General features: G+C 40.4%; 1 protein-coding gene and 1 long non-coding RNA gene across 2 annotated transcripts in view; one reads left to right on the top strand and one right to left on the bottom strand.

The window, feature by feature from the left end:
* LOC142098504 (uncharacterized) overlaps window positions 1-17,477 on the bottom strand; it is a 1,185,945-nt gene that overhangs the window by 670,917 nt on the left and 497,551 nt on the right. The window lies entirely within an intron of this gene.
* The window catches only part of RIOK2 (RIO kinase 2), a 41,491-nt gene that overhangs the window by 12,185 nt on the left and 11,829 nt on the right, over window positions 1-17,477 (top strand). The window contains exons 5-9 of the mRNA XM_075181312.1: window positions 2,629-2,717; window positions 11,784-11,975; window positions 12,446-12,538; window positions 14,933-15,415; window positions 17,441-17,477. The exon at window positions 17,441-17,477 is cut by the window's right edge and continues 60 nt beyond it. Of these exons, the coding sequence (XP_075037413.1) occupies window positions 2,629-2,717; window positions 11,784-11,975; window positions 12,446-12,538; window positions 14,933-15,415; window positions 17,441-17,477 (894 nt within the window). The remainder of the gene's footprint in view (window positions 1-2,628; window positions 2,718-11,783; window positions 11,976-12,445; window positions 12,539-14,932; window positions 15,416-17,440) is intronic.

The raw sequence follows: 17,477 nt of genomic DNA, 5'->3' as shown, positions 1-17,477 counted from the left end.
ATCAGTGTTAGTACGGTAATTTTAACAGTAATGATGCGCACCCTGTGTTGTTCTAAAGAACAATGCAGGGGATTTAATCTCCCCCTTAATCTCTTCGTTCTTCAATCTTCTGTTATTTCTTCTATTTATTTTTCTGCACACTTGAATCCCCAACCTTGCCATTTTAAATGTTTCTATATCTTGTGCTATAGTTAAATGCATACAATTTCATTGGTATAGTCCTGACTGCACCCAAAAATGGCCAATTATTCAGGGATATAAATGGGTTTCTTCAAAAAGATATTGTCTGAGTTGATAACTTTTTATTGCTCTTCTGACCGTTTTACATTGATAACACTAGCGGAATGGGGCTCATTGACATAGGTATAATCCCATGGTGCCCTACCAGCCTGAGCTGAGCCCAGTTCAGTTGTGGTTGAGAGGATCAGAAAACACATAGGTGTTCTGGTGGATGAAGGATTGCAGGATGAAATATAGTTGAGGATACATCTTTATAGGCAATCCTTCAATCTTCCTGGGACTCCTAGGTTTTAATTACATTGTTTATATTAATTACACTCGTGTGACCGTCGTAGAGATCAATATTCCCTCTTTCATGTTCAGGTGGAGATGTAGCTCAAGTGGATACCCCAAATCAAAGTCATTACCTGTGTAATGAGCTTACAGAGAGGCAGTTATGCAGCCTGCAGTTCTTTTCTTTATTTGTATTGTAAAATAAAGGACTACACCCTAAGTTGTATTAATACATTATGTTAATGTTTCTGCTATTTTTTGAAATATTTATTTTGGGCTTTGGAACCAGACCACCACGGTTGTTTAATATTGTTGCAAGGATTACTTGTCGGGTAATAAATATGGATTGACAGTAGGACAAAGTCACGCATAAGATAGTACCTGGGGACCTTCTCAGAATCTAATATTTTTCCCAATAAGATCTCCGTTTTCCAATAGCCTTGAGTGGGATATTTTAATATCTGTCACTGTAGAGACTAAGCTGTTTAGGAGATTTGGTATTTCCTCCGTGTATCCTTCTCATTCTTTTTTGGGAAGCTTGAGACAAATTTCAGAATGTGTTCTGAAAGAGGTATATTAAATTGCCTCTGCTATTCCCAGAGAAGAATGTCTTCCTTAAGCTTGAAATTCCACAATCTAATTGGTTTTCTGTATATCCATCAACTAAATGCCTGCAGATCAAAGTTTGGCTTATTCTGGGCACAGGGGTCTTTTGTCTGAGTAGGTAATCAGTATTACTCCTCATGTTAAATGATTACTTTGTACATTGGATCATCACCTGAATTTATACTCTGTATATTCAAGGTATCAATTTATTCTCTATTTAATGTGGTTAATGTTAAAATGTTGGTTTATATGATGAGGCTTGGTTGTAGTTTTGTTGACCCTCTTGTGTATTATTTGACACTTTTTGTAGCTTCTGTGTCAGTGCTATTATGTAATCACATGTCGAATATTCATTAGTAAAGCTTCCCATAAGCGGTCGTCATTTGAAAGTCATTCTCCGAAGTGACTTGTCCTGCAGACACTTATCTGTACACATTCATTAGGAAGGAGCTGAAGAGTCTTCCTACTGCTTTGTACTTTTCAAACATGGGGACGTATTGCACACCTCGCAAACGTTTAAAATACAAAGTTGTTACTCCAAGGTCTGGGACCCCTTGCTCTCTTTTCTTTTTTTTTTTTTTCTTCCCACGCTCGTTCTCCTTTCTTCTAACCATGCATTCTTCGTTGTCCTCTCTAGACTTACCTTTTCCCTCCTGCTTAAATCTTCTCCTCACATGAAATCATCCACTTCTTTTCTCTGTCTCCCCCATCCATCTCTTGTTCGTCTTTTTTCTTTTTTTCCCCTCTGTCTCTTAAAAAAAAATCTCCTTGGGATATATTTACTAAACTGCAGGTTTGAAAAAGTGGAGATGTTGCCTATAGCAACCAATCAGATTCTAGCTGTCTTTTATTTAGTACATTCTACAAAATGATGAATAGCATCTGATTAGTTGCTATAGGCAACATCTCCACCTTTTCAAACCCGCAGTTTAGTAAATATTCCCCATGGTCAGTCTTTATAATTGATCTTGCATTACCTCTGTATTGAGATTTCACAACACTACACTGGTCGTAGATGTTATTCAACTCTTTGTGTGTGTGTGTGTGTGTGTGTGTGTATAATATATATAATTTTTATACTCTCAATGTTTGTTGTATTATGTTCCTTGATCTTGCAAAAATAATCCAAGCCTCTGTTTAGGTTTGATCATAGCCCCAATGTGACTTTTGGTCAGAAAATGTAGAGAATGACATTGAAGCGTAACAGATCAATAAATATTTTTACAAAAAAACATTTATACGGTACAGCATATGTATGGATTACGTTCTATAAGCAATGTATTTTGATTTCTATATTAAATGAAAAGAAGGGATACAAGTATTATATCCGTTTACTTTAGATTGATTATTTAAACTGAAAAATAAAAATCCTCAGCACTAATGTAATATTTTTGCAGCTGACCTGATGCATGGCTAACTGCAAAATTGATGGTTAGTGTATTGTTGATGATTTATTTTTTCTTTATCCTTTTGAAACACTTTGTGACATAGAATTTCTCTTGTTTCTAGGCCTTATATGATGCAGGATTTCCAGTTCCAAAACCATATGACTACAACAGACATGCAGTAGTGATGGAGCTGATTAATGGGTATCCCTTGTAAGTAATTTATATCTTCTCTTGCTAGTCCTGATTCTGCAATGTATCTGTACCGGTCTTTATAATGGAAGTGTACGTATTCTCTTATAATACGAGAATAAAAGGCATTTCTACGTTCCTTCTAGCCCCACTACAAGTACATTTTCTATTGACTAGAATAATGCTGGATTCTGCATTACATATGGGTCACCTAGTGACTGACTTTGGCAGGATATGAATCCTGCAAGTGCTATTTATAAGCTTTAGAATATGCTGAGGATTCTGTTGGATCTGGAATATACAATTTGAATAGAAGCGGGAAAAACACAAACATCATAACACTGCTGTATGGAACGGTTGCTGAGTATAATGAACCACCCCTTAAAAGGAACTCTAAATATACATTTTTTTGTCCCTTTTAATTTGTTCTACGCAAATATTACGGTATGAACTTATTAAAGTATTCTCGTTTATAGAGCTAAAAGGGCTTTGCCTAGCTTTTATGGTGAGCACTGCAAGCAGACTTACTAGCTCCTATATTCAATAGAAATGTCTTTTTTTTCTGTCAATCTTATTTAGATATTGATAGTCTGTCTAACAGTCTATGTATCCCATTCTTTCACCTGAACCCTTATATCTGGCCTTATCTGCATGGCTCTTGTGGCCTTTATATTTAGGTTGAAAGGGTTTTCATAATGACTTAAAAAGAACGGCCAATATCTCAGCAATCCAGACCTTTTTGTTGGGGCAGGGTGTGAGTCATGAGTACACCCTGCTATCCAGTCCCCTATCTCCCCAGGACATACATTTAGCCTTCAAGGACTTTACCACAAAATACTATTATTTGGGTGTTCTGAATGTAATGCTCCTTACATTGTCATCTATGAAAGAAATACACAGCTAATCTTGTAGGCTGCTCTTTACTATCGGGTTGGGATTTTCCAGTTTGGGTTATGGCACATTTGATTAAATCTGTGGGGCCTTCCTGGGCATGGAGTCTTCAACTTTACCAAGTTGTATCAAGTGCGCATTTTGGCCCTGGCTGTGGTAAGTTTTGAAAGAAAGATCATACAATCTAGATTTTGGAGGGTGTGACCCCCAGATGACCAAAAGAGTATAGGGGATTTTCTACTTCTTGCTGATAAATCCTTTTCTCTGAGGCCAGTGGGGAACATCGACTAACCTTCCTAGGATGTCTTTGGTTGGACCTGTTATACTTGTTAAATGACTAAGCAAATCTGATGTGGTTCCTTGTTCTCGCTGTTCCTTGTTGCTAACTAATACTTTCCTGACAGACGAAGGGGATAAATGGGGGAGGAGAGCCTGAAGTTGCTTTCTGAAAAATGCTCTGGTTTCTAATAGCTAGAATGACCTCAAGTCCGTAATTCTGTGCCCCCCTGTTGGCCTCCGTGAAAAAGATTCATCAATAAGTTAAAAAAAAAATACCTGGGCCCACTTTAAAGGGAAACACCACCCAAAACTAAAATGTTAAGTTTTAGGTGGAGAGCAATTGCTTTATATAGAAACTCACTGTGGATGATGTTTGTTGAATCTACCAGATGGCAGCAGTCATGCTGAGGTGTGGGGAAGAGAAGGATGTGGCATGTTGTTGTTAATTAGATCCAGGACCTTCTTAGTTCAGTGTTTTTTGTTTTGTTTTTTCTAGAACTCCTCCCAAACCAATTTTTGTGTGTTTATTTTCATTTTTGTTGGTATCGTTATTTACGTTTCAGTCTACTGTGCCTTCTGTATCCACCTATAGAGTATTAATTAAGAATTGAGGGAATTCTTTGCTTCTTCTTACATCCCCCTCTGTGTAGGCTTTTCTTTGCCTGGAACTTCAACACTGATAGAATACAGCATTACAGCATCTGTAATTAGCATCTATCATTGTTCGTTCCATATTTAAAAGATATCAGACTTTGCATTTTAATTTTGATTCAACAGGATATTTTAAATTATAAAACAAATGAAAATGGCATGGACAAAAATGATGTGACCCTTTACCCTAAAATTTTGTTGCACAACCTGTAGCGGTAATCATTCAGTTTCTGCACTTGTCAGCAGGTAGTTTGGCCCACTCTTCCTGAGCAAACTGCTCCAGCTGTCTCAGGTTTGATGGGTGCCTTCTCCAGACTGTATGTTTCAGTTCTTTCCATAGATGTTTGATAGGATTCAGATTAGGGCTCACAGAAGGTCATTTCAGAATAGTCCAATGTTTGTTCTTATCCTTTCTTGATTGCTTTTAGCTGTGTGTTTTGGGTCATTATCCTGTTGGAGGACTCGTGACCTGCAACTGAGACAGAGCTTTCTGACACTGGGCAGTATGTTTCGCTCCAGAATGCCTTGTTAGTCTTAAGATTTAATTGTGCCCTGGACAGATTCAAGGCACACCGTGCCAGACATGGCAAAGCTGAAGGAGGAGACACCGTCCTGTCACGTAACACTTGAGCCGTCATCTTGCTCACCAGGAGTTCCTTGCATCACTTGAGATCTGGGTCAGTTGGAAACATAGAGAAGACATAGCTCTTAAACCGAGGATCAAGCACAGTCGCCAAAATGTAGTGATCCAATTTCAAGATTTTGATAACTCTTGGATCCTTTCGAAGCGAATAAAGTACTTGATCTACAAGTCTGACATACTTAGCGTAATTGCTTTGTTTAATCTCCTCCTTCAGTTTCTCAAGCTGCTTTTCCAAAAGTCTAACGGAGTCATTTGACTCAAGCTAGCAGTGTCTGAACTCACTTCACAGGTGACTACTTCGAATGGTTTCAGCACCTTGCACAACACGGAAAGTATTCTCCACTGCGCTTGACTAAAATACATCCCCCTCCTTTCCCAATGTCATGGCTTGTAGAGTAAGCGTGGATGGCTTATCGCTGTTCCTCCATCCGCAGAAGCATATATAGGGTGGAATTTCACCTTGTCACCACCACTTGCTTCAGTTGGTGCTGCAAACTCCTACATGCTGTTGCCGAATGCCGGAAATATCCAGATATTTTACGGGCCACAGACAGCATCTCCTGGAAGTCCCTGTCATTTTTTGAAAAGCTGTGCACCACCAAGTTTGTGTGAGCAAAACAGGGAATGTGATTGAATTCACCCAGCTGTAATACTCTCACAATATTGGTGGCATTATCAGAAATGACATATCCTGAGGAGAGTTCAAGCGGGATAAGCCATGTTGCAATGACATCCCTTAGTTTTTGTAACAGATTGTCAGCTGTATACTTCTTAGTGAAGCCGGTGATACACAGAGTAGCCTGCCTCTGACAAATGTGACGTACTTGGGTACATGCTGCTGCTGTTCCTGCTGGTGAAGGCAAATCACCAACCCAGTGGGCTGTCGCAGTCATATAATCTTTAGTTTGCTCAGTTCTGCTTGTCCACATATCTGTGGTTAAGTGTGCAGTGGGTAGAATGGCATTTTGTAGCCCAATAATTACATTTTTACGAACCTTCTGGTAGAGGTGAGGAATAGCTTTTCTAGTGAAATGGTGTCGTGATGGAATTTGGTAACGGGGACACAAGACTTTAAAGCAGCTGGTTTTAGACAATTACTTAGTAGTGGATATTGGACGCAGATCTAATATTAGCATAGTAGCCATGGAGTCTGTGATCTGCTTTGCGACTGGGCGACAGCTTTCATACTTGCTTCCTCCTGCAAAGGATTGTTTAACAGTCAATTGTTGTAAACTACTAGTAGTCTTCTTCTTGGTCTGTTTCTGGGATGAAGATTCACCCCCAGCAGTGGGACTAACGCTCAAGAATTCTTCTGAGAAATCCAAGATAGTGGAGGAGTCATCTAGCCTTAGCAACTTGGAAGCAGGACTAACTCCGATCGCTACTGAGGATATTGATGAGGACAGTGTTGTGGGTGTCGATTGCAGGTGTCTTGATCTAGCTGTCAGAAGGGACCTAGCTGATGATGGACTGCTTGTTATGTTTTTAGCATAAGTTTCCAATTTTCCCAACACCTTGCCATGAACTCGCTTCAAATGATGTAACATGGATGAGGTTCCTAGATGGTTAAGGTCCCTACCTCGACTGACTTTGGCTTTACATACGCTACAAATTGCTAGACAACTGTTGTCAGGATTTGGGTAAAAATAATTCCACACGTAAGAGGTGGATTTTTTGGTCTTATGCCTAGCTATGACAATGGCCTTCTTCTTATAACGTACAAGAACTGCTTTCACCGGTGCAGGACTTATACAAACAACATCATCAACATCCTCATTAGCGCCCTCGTCGGCTACACAAATATCCCCCTCATCCTGTTTCAATTCCAAAGTGGCATCCTCAATTTGTGTATCACCGGCTACACTTGGGCTGTTCATGCAGACATCTGCAGAAATGCTGAAAGGGGCCTTTTATATAGGTACACTGTCAGAATGGTCAAGATTACACATAGCACTCGTGGATAGACTCTCCTCAGGGGTTTGTGTCATTTCTGAATCTGAACATACATTTTCCTCTCATGCCTTACTGTTTTCTTCCAGCTCAGCTTTTACACGTAAAAGTATTTGGCCGCCACATTTGGAGTCCAAATGAGAAGGTCTTGCTTTATCACAACTGACCTTACAAGAAGATGTCTCAGTAACAGTTGCAAACCTAGCACTCGCAGAGAAAGGCGAAGGCCTCATTCTTTCCTTGCCACTACGTGTGTAGAATGGCATGTTGGCAATTTTATTTTTTTCTGCAGATAACTTTGCCTGGATTACAGGTCTTTTTTTTCTTGACCAAGGTGAAAGGTGTTTTTTTACATTTGGTTCCCTGACTTAAAAACACTATGCACTTTAACATAAGCTTTACCAGATGACTTAGAGGGATTACTATCATGATGACTGGTGCCTGCAGCTGCTTGGTGCTCCTGCTCTTCTGTGTACTGCTGTGAATCCATTTTGATAACACTGTACAATTTGACTGCAAATTCAGAAGACCAAGCTTGCCAGCCCTAGTATTTCTATTTCAGCAATGACAGTTAGTAATGGAGCTCTTCTCTTTGTAACCTATATAACAACGTACAATTTGACTGCAAATTCAGAAGACCAAGCCTGAGCATCTCTACTATGTACCGATTGCATCTCCGACAGGGTCATTGCCAGTGAGTAACATCAAGCATGCTGAGATTTAGTATTTGAGCATTTATCCTATATCTGTACCAGTTTTGTCCATGTCTTATAGTTGAGGTGGCTACAATTGTTTGTAGAGATGGGTCACACAGAACAGAGTGAAATAAATTGCAAAATGTAGTTGTGTAAGATGTTACACAAAATCATATCTTGATGGCATACTGTGACAGGATGAACCTCCCATGCCACCCTGTCGTGTTGCTGGGGACAAGCTGGGCGCCTTGTCACCATCCCCTTTCGTTGTCCCAATTGCACCCCTCTAAAGGCCATAGGGGGCGCTCTGTTGCCACCACCAGGCTCCTTCACATGCACCTGGAACCACTTCCTTCTGAGTAACTCTTGCTGCTGCTGCACCCCCTTGCTGGTCATCTAGGCAGGTTCCCCTTTCTTCAGATCAGGGTTGCTGTGGATGTGTCTCTTTGCTTCTCGCAATGACCAGAGCTGCAGGGTAGCGGGCAGAACGTTATTAGACACTGGTTCCTAAACCTCAGAACAGCCAGATAACTGATCAGAGGCGTATAATCTCTAGGTCCCAGGAATTACAGTAGGTAAATAGGCGTCAAAGCAGTAGAATACATTTTTGTGAAGATACCGGGTTTATCTGGCCCAATGCTACCCACTTCACGCTGGCTGGCCACCCACGGGTGCCTTCCTATGCCAGGGAAGTCTACCCAGTACCTTCTAGGATTCGTATGGTCACTCAGGCAAAATGCAGTTCTAAAAATACAACAGTATATTGTCATACAAACAACAATAGAATATTTTGTACACACAGTAAATAAATGCCAGGCCGGTTTACCACATCATCTGTCCCTCACCCCAATAGCTTAAGGAGCAATAGTCACCTGGCTGTCCAGACTTCACGACCCATGGATCTCTCTCAGCTGCATATATAGACTCTAGTTAGAGAACGACAACTCAAAAGCTAAATCTTGCAGTCTTCATGAATGAAATCCCAGAATGAACACCACCTCCCCCCTTGGAGTCGCTCCTTATATCTAGGGTCTAATTTCCACAGTGTTTTTCCCTCCCTAGGCAAACCCCTGGGTCTATTCTTAACCATTGGTCAGTACTGGAATAGTGGGGGTTGGACAGGGGAGTGAAGATGAGCTGTCCTTCCAGAGAACCTCCCCTGTTAGATGGCCTGTCTGGACTAGCCTGGTGAGAACAATGGACACTAATTAGTTTTCCTACTCCAGCACATGGCAACCTGATCCCTACCCACAATCCCACTGGCTTCACTTTAAAGACAATGAATAGCAACCTTACTGCAAGTCATCAATATACAATACACAGTATACATATTTACACTGAACTACAATGTCCCCTTAGCCACATGTTATTGGACAATGCAGTTGTAGTCTGGTGAGCTGGGGAGCAAAAGCATGGGCTATAAAAATACTTGCTATAGTCCACATTATGTGAGAAATGAGAAACCGAATGGTCACAGGGTTATCACTCTCATTTTGTCACAATTTTCGTTCATTAAATAACTTTTTAATAACTAAGTAATACATGTGGTGCTTATGCCAGTGATAACCCCTACGGCACAAAGTATTAACCTTCCCGGTGCCAGAGCACATTTAAAGATGGCAGCCGCGCACGTATCCGGACACATGTACTTTGAGAATTAAGAATGTCAGGTTACACACATTATATGTGACTGCCACAAGCTGGCCTTTTTACGTTGGAGCATCTTGCATTTTAGCTGTGGGTTTCTTATAATGCTCTGCATTTTGTTTATCTGCCACATGGTGTCACTGTAAGTTTGTTTTATCATTTGTCTTATTTAGCCATAATAATCCACTTTGTACAGACAAGTCATATTGCTACATTAAGTAGGAGTGAATATTTAGAAAGCAAATCCAGGGCTTGTTCACACACATGCTCTGCACAAAAATGATTACTGTTTACAGTGAAAATAACAACATAGTAGAAAACATGTAGCTGACCAGTGGGCAAAATTGAGGACATTAAAGAAGCATTTTTGCAAGATTAGCATCAAATTACATAATAGTTAAGATATAAAACAAACAAGTGTCACACAGAACATGCGAGAGGCATGATACAAATAAACACATGTGGACGAGGTTGGGCTCTTCCAAGTTGCAGTCCTGATTTTCTGTCCTTGCTTTAAAAGTACTGCAGTTATTTAGAGACCTTTTTGGACAGCGGTTAACATTTTGTTTTTTGTTGTGTGTTTTTTTTTCTTGTAATTTCTTTTTCTACACTCATCTCTTAATATTTGTATTCAATAAATACAAACATTTTCTTGTTATATGATTTAACCTAGTTTTTATGAATGTGTTACCATTGTGTCTGGCTATCCCATAGTCTTTGCTCAACCTCTGACCTACGCCTCTTAAGCTCTCTCACTCCCACATCAAATCTTCTGCTGCGCTGCTCCCCACTTACAGAACATCCTGTCCCATCTGACCAGACTCTCTCCCAACCTCCAACATTTCATGTCCTCTCTCACCACCATACCTCTGAGGGAGTCAATTTGATTGAAGAGGGTCCCATTTTTTTCTGCTTCTCCCAGCAACAGAAACTTTATTATAAGTGAGGTATCAATTCTGTGTTTTATCCTTTTTATTTTACAAGAAACAATTGTTATATTTGTATTCCTTTTTATTAACTGTTTTATCTTAAGCATTGTGGATGTATTTTCCATATTAAATTACACTTAATAAGTTCAAGTCTCTGTGTTCTTACGAATTCACGCGACAGTTTGGTCCAGATGCTACATAATTGAAATGGGGAGAACATTGTGGTTTATGTGAACCCTGATTAAAGTAAATTGTGTTAGATTAATGCTAGGGAGAACCGAAGCCTTCCTAAATAAGTGTTGGCTCATGTCAGAAAAAAACCTTAGCGGTGGCATAGTTAGTACCGCAAAGCTAGTGTGTGGCATAGATAGGGAAGGATTTAATCATTTTAGACAGACCAGGTGGTTGTTTTTTTGTTAACCCTGTGTCACACACGCATCACGCAGGCTCAGGTGAGTGCTGTTCGTGACAAATTACCTCTTCACTATATCCCACCCTACCCACTCCTAGAGTACTCCCTCTACATGCTTTACCGGCCATGTCTGCTTGAGTCCCATTAGCTCCTACTGTCTCTGCTCTCCTCCCCTTAGACTGTAAGCCCTGTACACTCTCTCATGTCTGCTGCTACTTTGTCTACCTCAAATGTACTTGTTATGTTATGTTATGTTTAATATTTGTGATGTTTTTACATTTAATTTGTACTTATGGAATTTGTACTTATGGAATTTGTACTTATGGAATTTGTACTTATGGAATTTGTACTTATGGAATTTGTACTTATGGAATTTGTACTTATGGAATTTGTACTTATGGAATTTGTACTTATGGAATTTGTACTTGTATATTTGCTACTTATAATTTTACTTGTCTGAATCATACTTGTGATTTGTACTCGTATGGCTCGTTATGTTTAATTTGTGTGATTTGTATGCTGACCAGCATTGCTGAATTAGTGGCGTCCTACACATCGATGATGATGATGATAATCTTCCTAATCTCACAAGGACCTCTTGTCAGTCTTATTCAGGGTTGCTAGCCTCCTTTCACAATAAAATAGTTTAGGGGCGTGACCTTTAAAGAATGCTATCACTGGGGTAGTGTCCAGGTAATGGAGGATTGAAAATATGATGGAGCGTATGAGAAGAGATGGCTCATAGCCTGCACAGAGGGATAGCTAGGCGCATCTTAGGAAAGAACCTCTCTGAGTTTACAGTTCCTTTTAATGTAAGAAAGCATGACAAACATATTTACCACCAGTAATTTTATATCTGTGGCACTTTTGGTTTTTAGTGACTTGTACTTCTTTGTATTGTTGCTGTGCCTCTGTTGTTTAGCAGCGCACCGCTCTACACATTAAGGGCTGAATGTCTTTTTTTAATTCGCTTTATACTCTCACCATTAGATGCCAGGTGCGTCACATTGAAGATCCGGCGTCATTGTACAATGAATTAATGGAGCTGATTATCAAGCTTGCCAACCACGGCCTGATCCACGGTGACTTCAATGAGTTTAATATAATGTTGGATGATGAGGACCACGCCACCATGATTGATTTTCCACAAATGGTGTCTACGTCTCATTCAAATGCCGAATGGTGCGTGTAACCCTATTCACTACTTATTAACTATGCTATCATGTATAGATCTTGGTTCTTAATGCCCCAGTTGAGTATTGTAAGAGAGAGATGCCCTTGACTTGATTAAAATACAATTTTAGGTAATGCTTGGCACAGACACTAATGTACTTCATGTTACATTATTCATTGATGCATACATACATCAACTATTTCCTAATAGCATCATTTTTCTCTGTCTACTGATATCTAGACAGAAACATGGATCTACCCAGTGCTGCCAAGAACATGTTCAAGTGATTTATTGTTTCAGATTTGAAATGTAGAAAGCTATTTTAATGTCTGATATACTCCTGTGATCTTTATACAGATATGAGACTGGTATTAGAGTAGCCCATAACAAACAAGTGTATTAAATGTTTATAAACTGCCTACAATGCTGTAACAAGCCAACAAATCATAGTCTTGATGGTTTTTTTCCTCCCACTAAGGTATTTTGACAGAGATGTGAAATGTGTTCGAGATTTCTTCCTGAGACGCTTTAACTATGAGAGCGAACTCTTCCCTACCTTCCGTGACATTCAGTAAGTAAAGGGAAATCGCTTTATACATGTGATAGTGTATTTGTGTATGTACATGTGGATAGATATCTCTTGTACTATACTTTTATATGGATATAGGAAGTGGGAAAGCAGTTACGTCATCATCTAATAGCCTTGGGCCATGTGCTGTAATGTACATCATCATTTATCCATTATCCTTATAATGTTCACTGGGGCGAGTTGGTTGGTTGTCATTTCTTATACTTCACTGTAGAGTGATGGAACAGACCATATATTTCCCTGTAGAATATATTCTTATTAACTGTATATCCTGACTTAAGAATGCAACATTTATAAGTTAGACTACTAATTAAGTTTGATATTGGGCTAGCTCCATCCCAGTCCCAGCCGTAGCGGTATCGTAGGGGTGCAGCAGATTTGATACACCTCCGGTAGGCCGCCCATGTACCAATTTATCTCTGAATGGAGGGCATCACTGGCTCTTGGTGCCATCAGCACTAGGTGTTCATGCAAGGTCATGTCTTTGTTAATGAGGGACTCTGACATTCTTTGTCACTGTCTCTGTTAAGTGTGTATTCATCTATGGAAATGTGCATCTTTTCTGAAGTGATCCTCCTATCTAGGTGTGGTGAGGGGCCGGCGTGGCTCCCCTCTCACCCCTTCTCTGACAGGTATAAACTCCCCCATTGAACAGTTTCAAAATTAGTCATCACTACTACTGCCAAATGTATTCCTCGCCAAATACTAGGATATATTTTTATGGACATTCTACATGTATTCATTTCGCTTATGAAGCTGGAGAGGTCATAAGGTAAATGGTGAAAAGAAAGAAAACATAAGAGTGGAAGTAGGCTGAATGATGAAATACAGACAAGGGAGAGGGTGATAGAGCAAAAATAACTTACTAATAGACCGAGATTCATTTCCAGTTCCCTCTAACACAATAACACCATCCCAGCGCTATGACTCAGACTGACATTCAGGAAATTCAGCTTCAACCTTTTGGAAGAACATTTGAAATATAATTTAGACGCATTTTGGTTTCTGTGCTTTTATCCCATTGGGATGGTTGATGTTTGAAATGCTTTCTTGTAGATTGGGTTATGGGAACTTCAGCAATAAGTGAGCTTTGTGTGCCAAGGAAGTATCTTTTTTAATCTGAATATTTCTCTCTTTACTTTCTGTTTAGATTCAGTTTAAAATTATGTTTAGAATAAACAAATGTCAGCCCTATTCTGCTCACTTACCTGCTACATTAGCAAGAAGGCTTTCATCAAAGGTGACCTCTAGTTTTACGTCAGCAGGTGACACTCTTCCATTGCTGTGACCCAAGTAACTGGCAGTACTGTGCAATACATCACATTGTCTTTCAAAAATAACAACTAAAGGTCTATGTAAAGGTAACTTCCTATACCGTCATACGGTCTTGTAGGTTTAAAATAAATTATAATCCACATAAAATCAGTCCATTGCAATGAAACAGCCATCTGCTATTTTAGATTGGTGGTTTACTTGATACATATTAATAAACATGGTTATCCAGTAGTGGATGTTATGCCCAGGGGAGTCCCTCAGTCTATATTGGCACCAGCTCAGTAGGGCGCAAAGTCTAACAGCCTCTCAGGTCTTCACCAAGAACTGCCGCAAGGCAGGATGGGCTTGGCTGCTGAGAAACTGCAGGTCGTGGCCCCTACTGAGCTTACAGACGTGGGGGAAAAGATAGACAAACAACAGTAATATTAAAGCGGTACCTGGGGCAGGGTCCGGAGAACAGCGAGATCCTTGCGGAGGTTGGTGTGGCACTGCCGGGTCTGGTACATGATGTAAGTCAAGCCAGAGGAGAATCCAAGGGAGTAGTGAGGGTCAAGCCAGGTCTGGTACACGTATCTGATGTCCGTCAAGCCAGAGGAGAATCCAAAGGAGTAGTGTAGGTCAAGCCGGATCTGGTACACTGGAGAGCTGAGAATAGTAACAGGACCAAGGGAGACACAGGGAGCCAGGGGCAGGAGTCAGGAATAACAACTTGTTGCTCTGACACAGGCTTGTGTCAGAGCGCGGAATATATACAGACAGACGGGGTTTGAATTCCCCGCCGAGGGGTCATGTGATCGAAGCTGTCGAGACCCGGAAGTGTCTGACGGCCGGCAGCGCATGGAACGGGGAGAGGTGAGTATCACAGTGGAGTAAAGCAAGTGTAGAATTTCTTAAATTAATACAAATCCTAGTAAAAATGTTGCTTAAAAAAACATTGCAATGGATTTAAGGTGTGCCCTCCTAACTATATATAGCATGGTAGTTACATTACTGGATAATATAAAAAGCATGTATCGGGTCATGAAATGTTTAGTGCTGTTACAAAATAGAAATGTCAAGTTATCTATGCTTTTATATTGACACATTTTTTGTTTTTATTAGGAAAGAATGCTCTCTAGATGTGGAGATTGCAGCTAGCGGCTATACAAAAGAAATGCAGGAGGACGATGAGCTCTTAGAGCCAGCTGGCCCGGACGATGTGGAGGTAGGAGATGAAATGGTCTGTAAGGCACCCGCAGAAGACAAAAGCAGCGGGAATGATGACAAGAGCTTGGCAGAGGCCGGACAAGACATGTCCCACGAAGACTCTGTACCCATTTCTGAAAAGGAAGACAGTTGTGTGCCAAGCCTGGACATGGCGGAGTTCAATAGTGCTTTAGCCGAACTGGATGGGCATAGTGTTGAAAACAAAGGCAAGCATATTACAGAAACCTCTGTAACTGCTGATGATGCGAGTGGCAGACTAGTAAATGAAACGGAAAATTCAGATGAGGATGTTGAAAGTGATGAGCAGGAGGATTATGAAGATGAATGTCCTGATCTAGTGGATCTTTCTGGAGCAAACAAAGAATACAGACCATTCAGGTACGGTATAGCTAAAATCCTGTGACTTAATAATAATAATAATAATATCGTAGATTTTTAAGGCGCCACAGTGCTCTGCAGCGCTGTACAGTAGAGAAGACAAGGACATACATAAAACAGGACATACATAAAAAAGCAAGAACAGACAAGGCAGACAAAATGAATGGAGACATGCAAACAAAGGGTATGAAGGACCCTGCTCACTAGACAGCTTACATTCTAAAAGGAAGAGGGCACAGCTGAAACAAGAGGAGCGAGTTTGTCTCAGAGTGAAGATTGGCATAGTTGTGAGGGTGCATTAGTGTGAATAGTGTTATGAGGATAAGATCACCTCTATAAAAGAGATGGATTTTTAAAGATCATCTAAAGCAGGCCTGTCCAACCTGCGGCCCTCCAGATGTTGTGAAACTACAAGTTCCAGCTATCAACAGGTTGTCTACTGGCAAAGCATGCTGGGGCTTGTAGTTTCACAACATCTGGAGGGCCGCAGGTTGGACAGGCCTGATCTAAAGATTTGAAGTCTGGGAAAGTCTGATAGAGCGTGGTAGGGAATTACATAAGTGGGGAGCAGCACGGGAGAAGTCTTGTAGGTTGGGAGTAAGAGGTGATTAACAGAGACAAGGCGCAGGTCAGAGGTAAATCTAAGAAGGCAGGAGGGAGAGTATTTTGATTTGATATGTATGCAAGGGTGTTGTTATTGAGGACTTTGTAGGTAAGGGCGAGCAATTTGAATTTGATTCTGGATGACAGAGGGAGCCAGTGTAGGGATTTGCAAAGTGGTGCAGCAGTTGTGGAGCTGTGAGAGAGGAAGATCAGTCTTGCAGCAGCATTTAGGATGGATTGAAGTGTGGATACATGGGTGCCAGGAATGTCAGACAGCAGGAGGTTGCAATAGTCAAGACGGGAGATAAGAGAATGGATAAGAGTTTTGGAAGCATGTTGAGTAAGAAAAGGGCGTATTCTGGCAATGTTTTTAAGGTGTAGTCGACAGGACTGGGAGAGCGTCTGGATGTGAGGAATAAAGCAGAGGGCGGAGTCAGGTGTGACTCCAAGACAGCAGGCTTGGGAGACTGAGGAAATTGTGGTGTTAGTGGCATTGAGAGAGGTTTGAGAGCAGGTGGTGACTCAGTAGTCACATTATGGTGATGAATTACCTTCTACATCCAGCATAACTCTAGACATAACGCTAAATACATATATTATAACTCTCTAGTTTGGTGCTCATGTTATGTTCTTTGTGTATAGGAATACAAGCTGCTAAAACATTTATTTCCCTGACCATTTGAATCTTATACTAAGTTTGAAAGACTTTGTACACAAAGTCGATCACATAAGACATCTCTCAGCCCTCTCCCTCCAATAGACTTGGGATCTATGTTGGTTCTTATCCCTAATGCTAAATCACTGGAATTTCCCTGCTGGGGAGAGAGAGACTGCATCTTCGCATCCATACAATAGATATGATTCACCATGCTCTAACCTAGGCTTTAGATGCGTCTGACATCCAAGTTCATATTATAATACATGTTCTTGCCATGAAAGTAAAAATAAGTAAAGTTTTTCAAATATCAGATAAAAACAAGTTAGTATTATCTTTATTTCATTATAAGGGTGTATTTCACACTGTTCTGTTGGGCTCCCACAGGATCAGTGACCGCATCTCCTGAAATACTCTGATGCTGTGCACATTCTGTTGATCTGATTAGTTAGTTTGCTTTTCCCCACTCACTTTCAAACTAGGCAGATCATGTATGAACAGGAGATATTGTTTAGAAATTCACCTTAAAACTTTTTTTAAAAATCACACCCACAAAGAAGAATATTACCCACAAACATAGAAAAAACCACAAATATAGTACACACATGATAGTACACAAAGTTGATTGCTGGGAAAGACATTTCATGCTTGTGGTCTGTCTGGCTTTAACCAAGGTAATCTGACACCAATAGACCACATCATTCAATGTCTTCATTTTTCTCACTTGCATAGTGGATGTACAGTGTCTTTCTTGTGTTCTGCTACAGAGATGAAGACAGCTTACTTCACGTCAGTGAACACAGA

This window comes from Mixophyes fleayi, chromosome 1 (genome assembly GCF_038048845.1).
Source record: "Mixophyes fleayi isolate aMixFle1 chromosome 1, aMixFle1.hap1, whole genome shotgun sequence".
In the NCBI taxonomy this organism is placed as follows: Eukaryota; Metazoa; Chordata; class Amphibia; order Anura; family Limnodynastidae; genus Mixophyes; species Mixophyes fleayi.
This window is presented reverse-complemented; position numbering and strand designations above follow the sequence as displayed.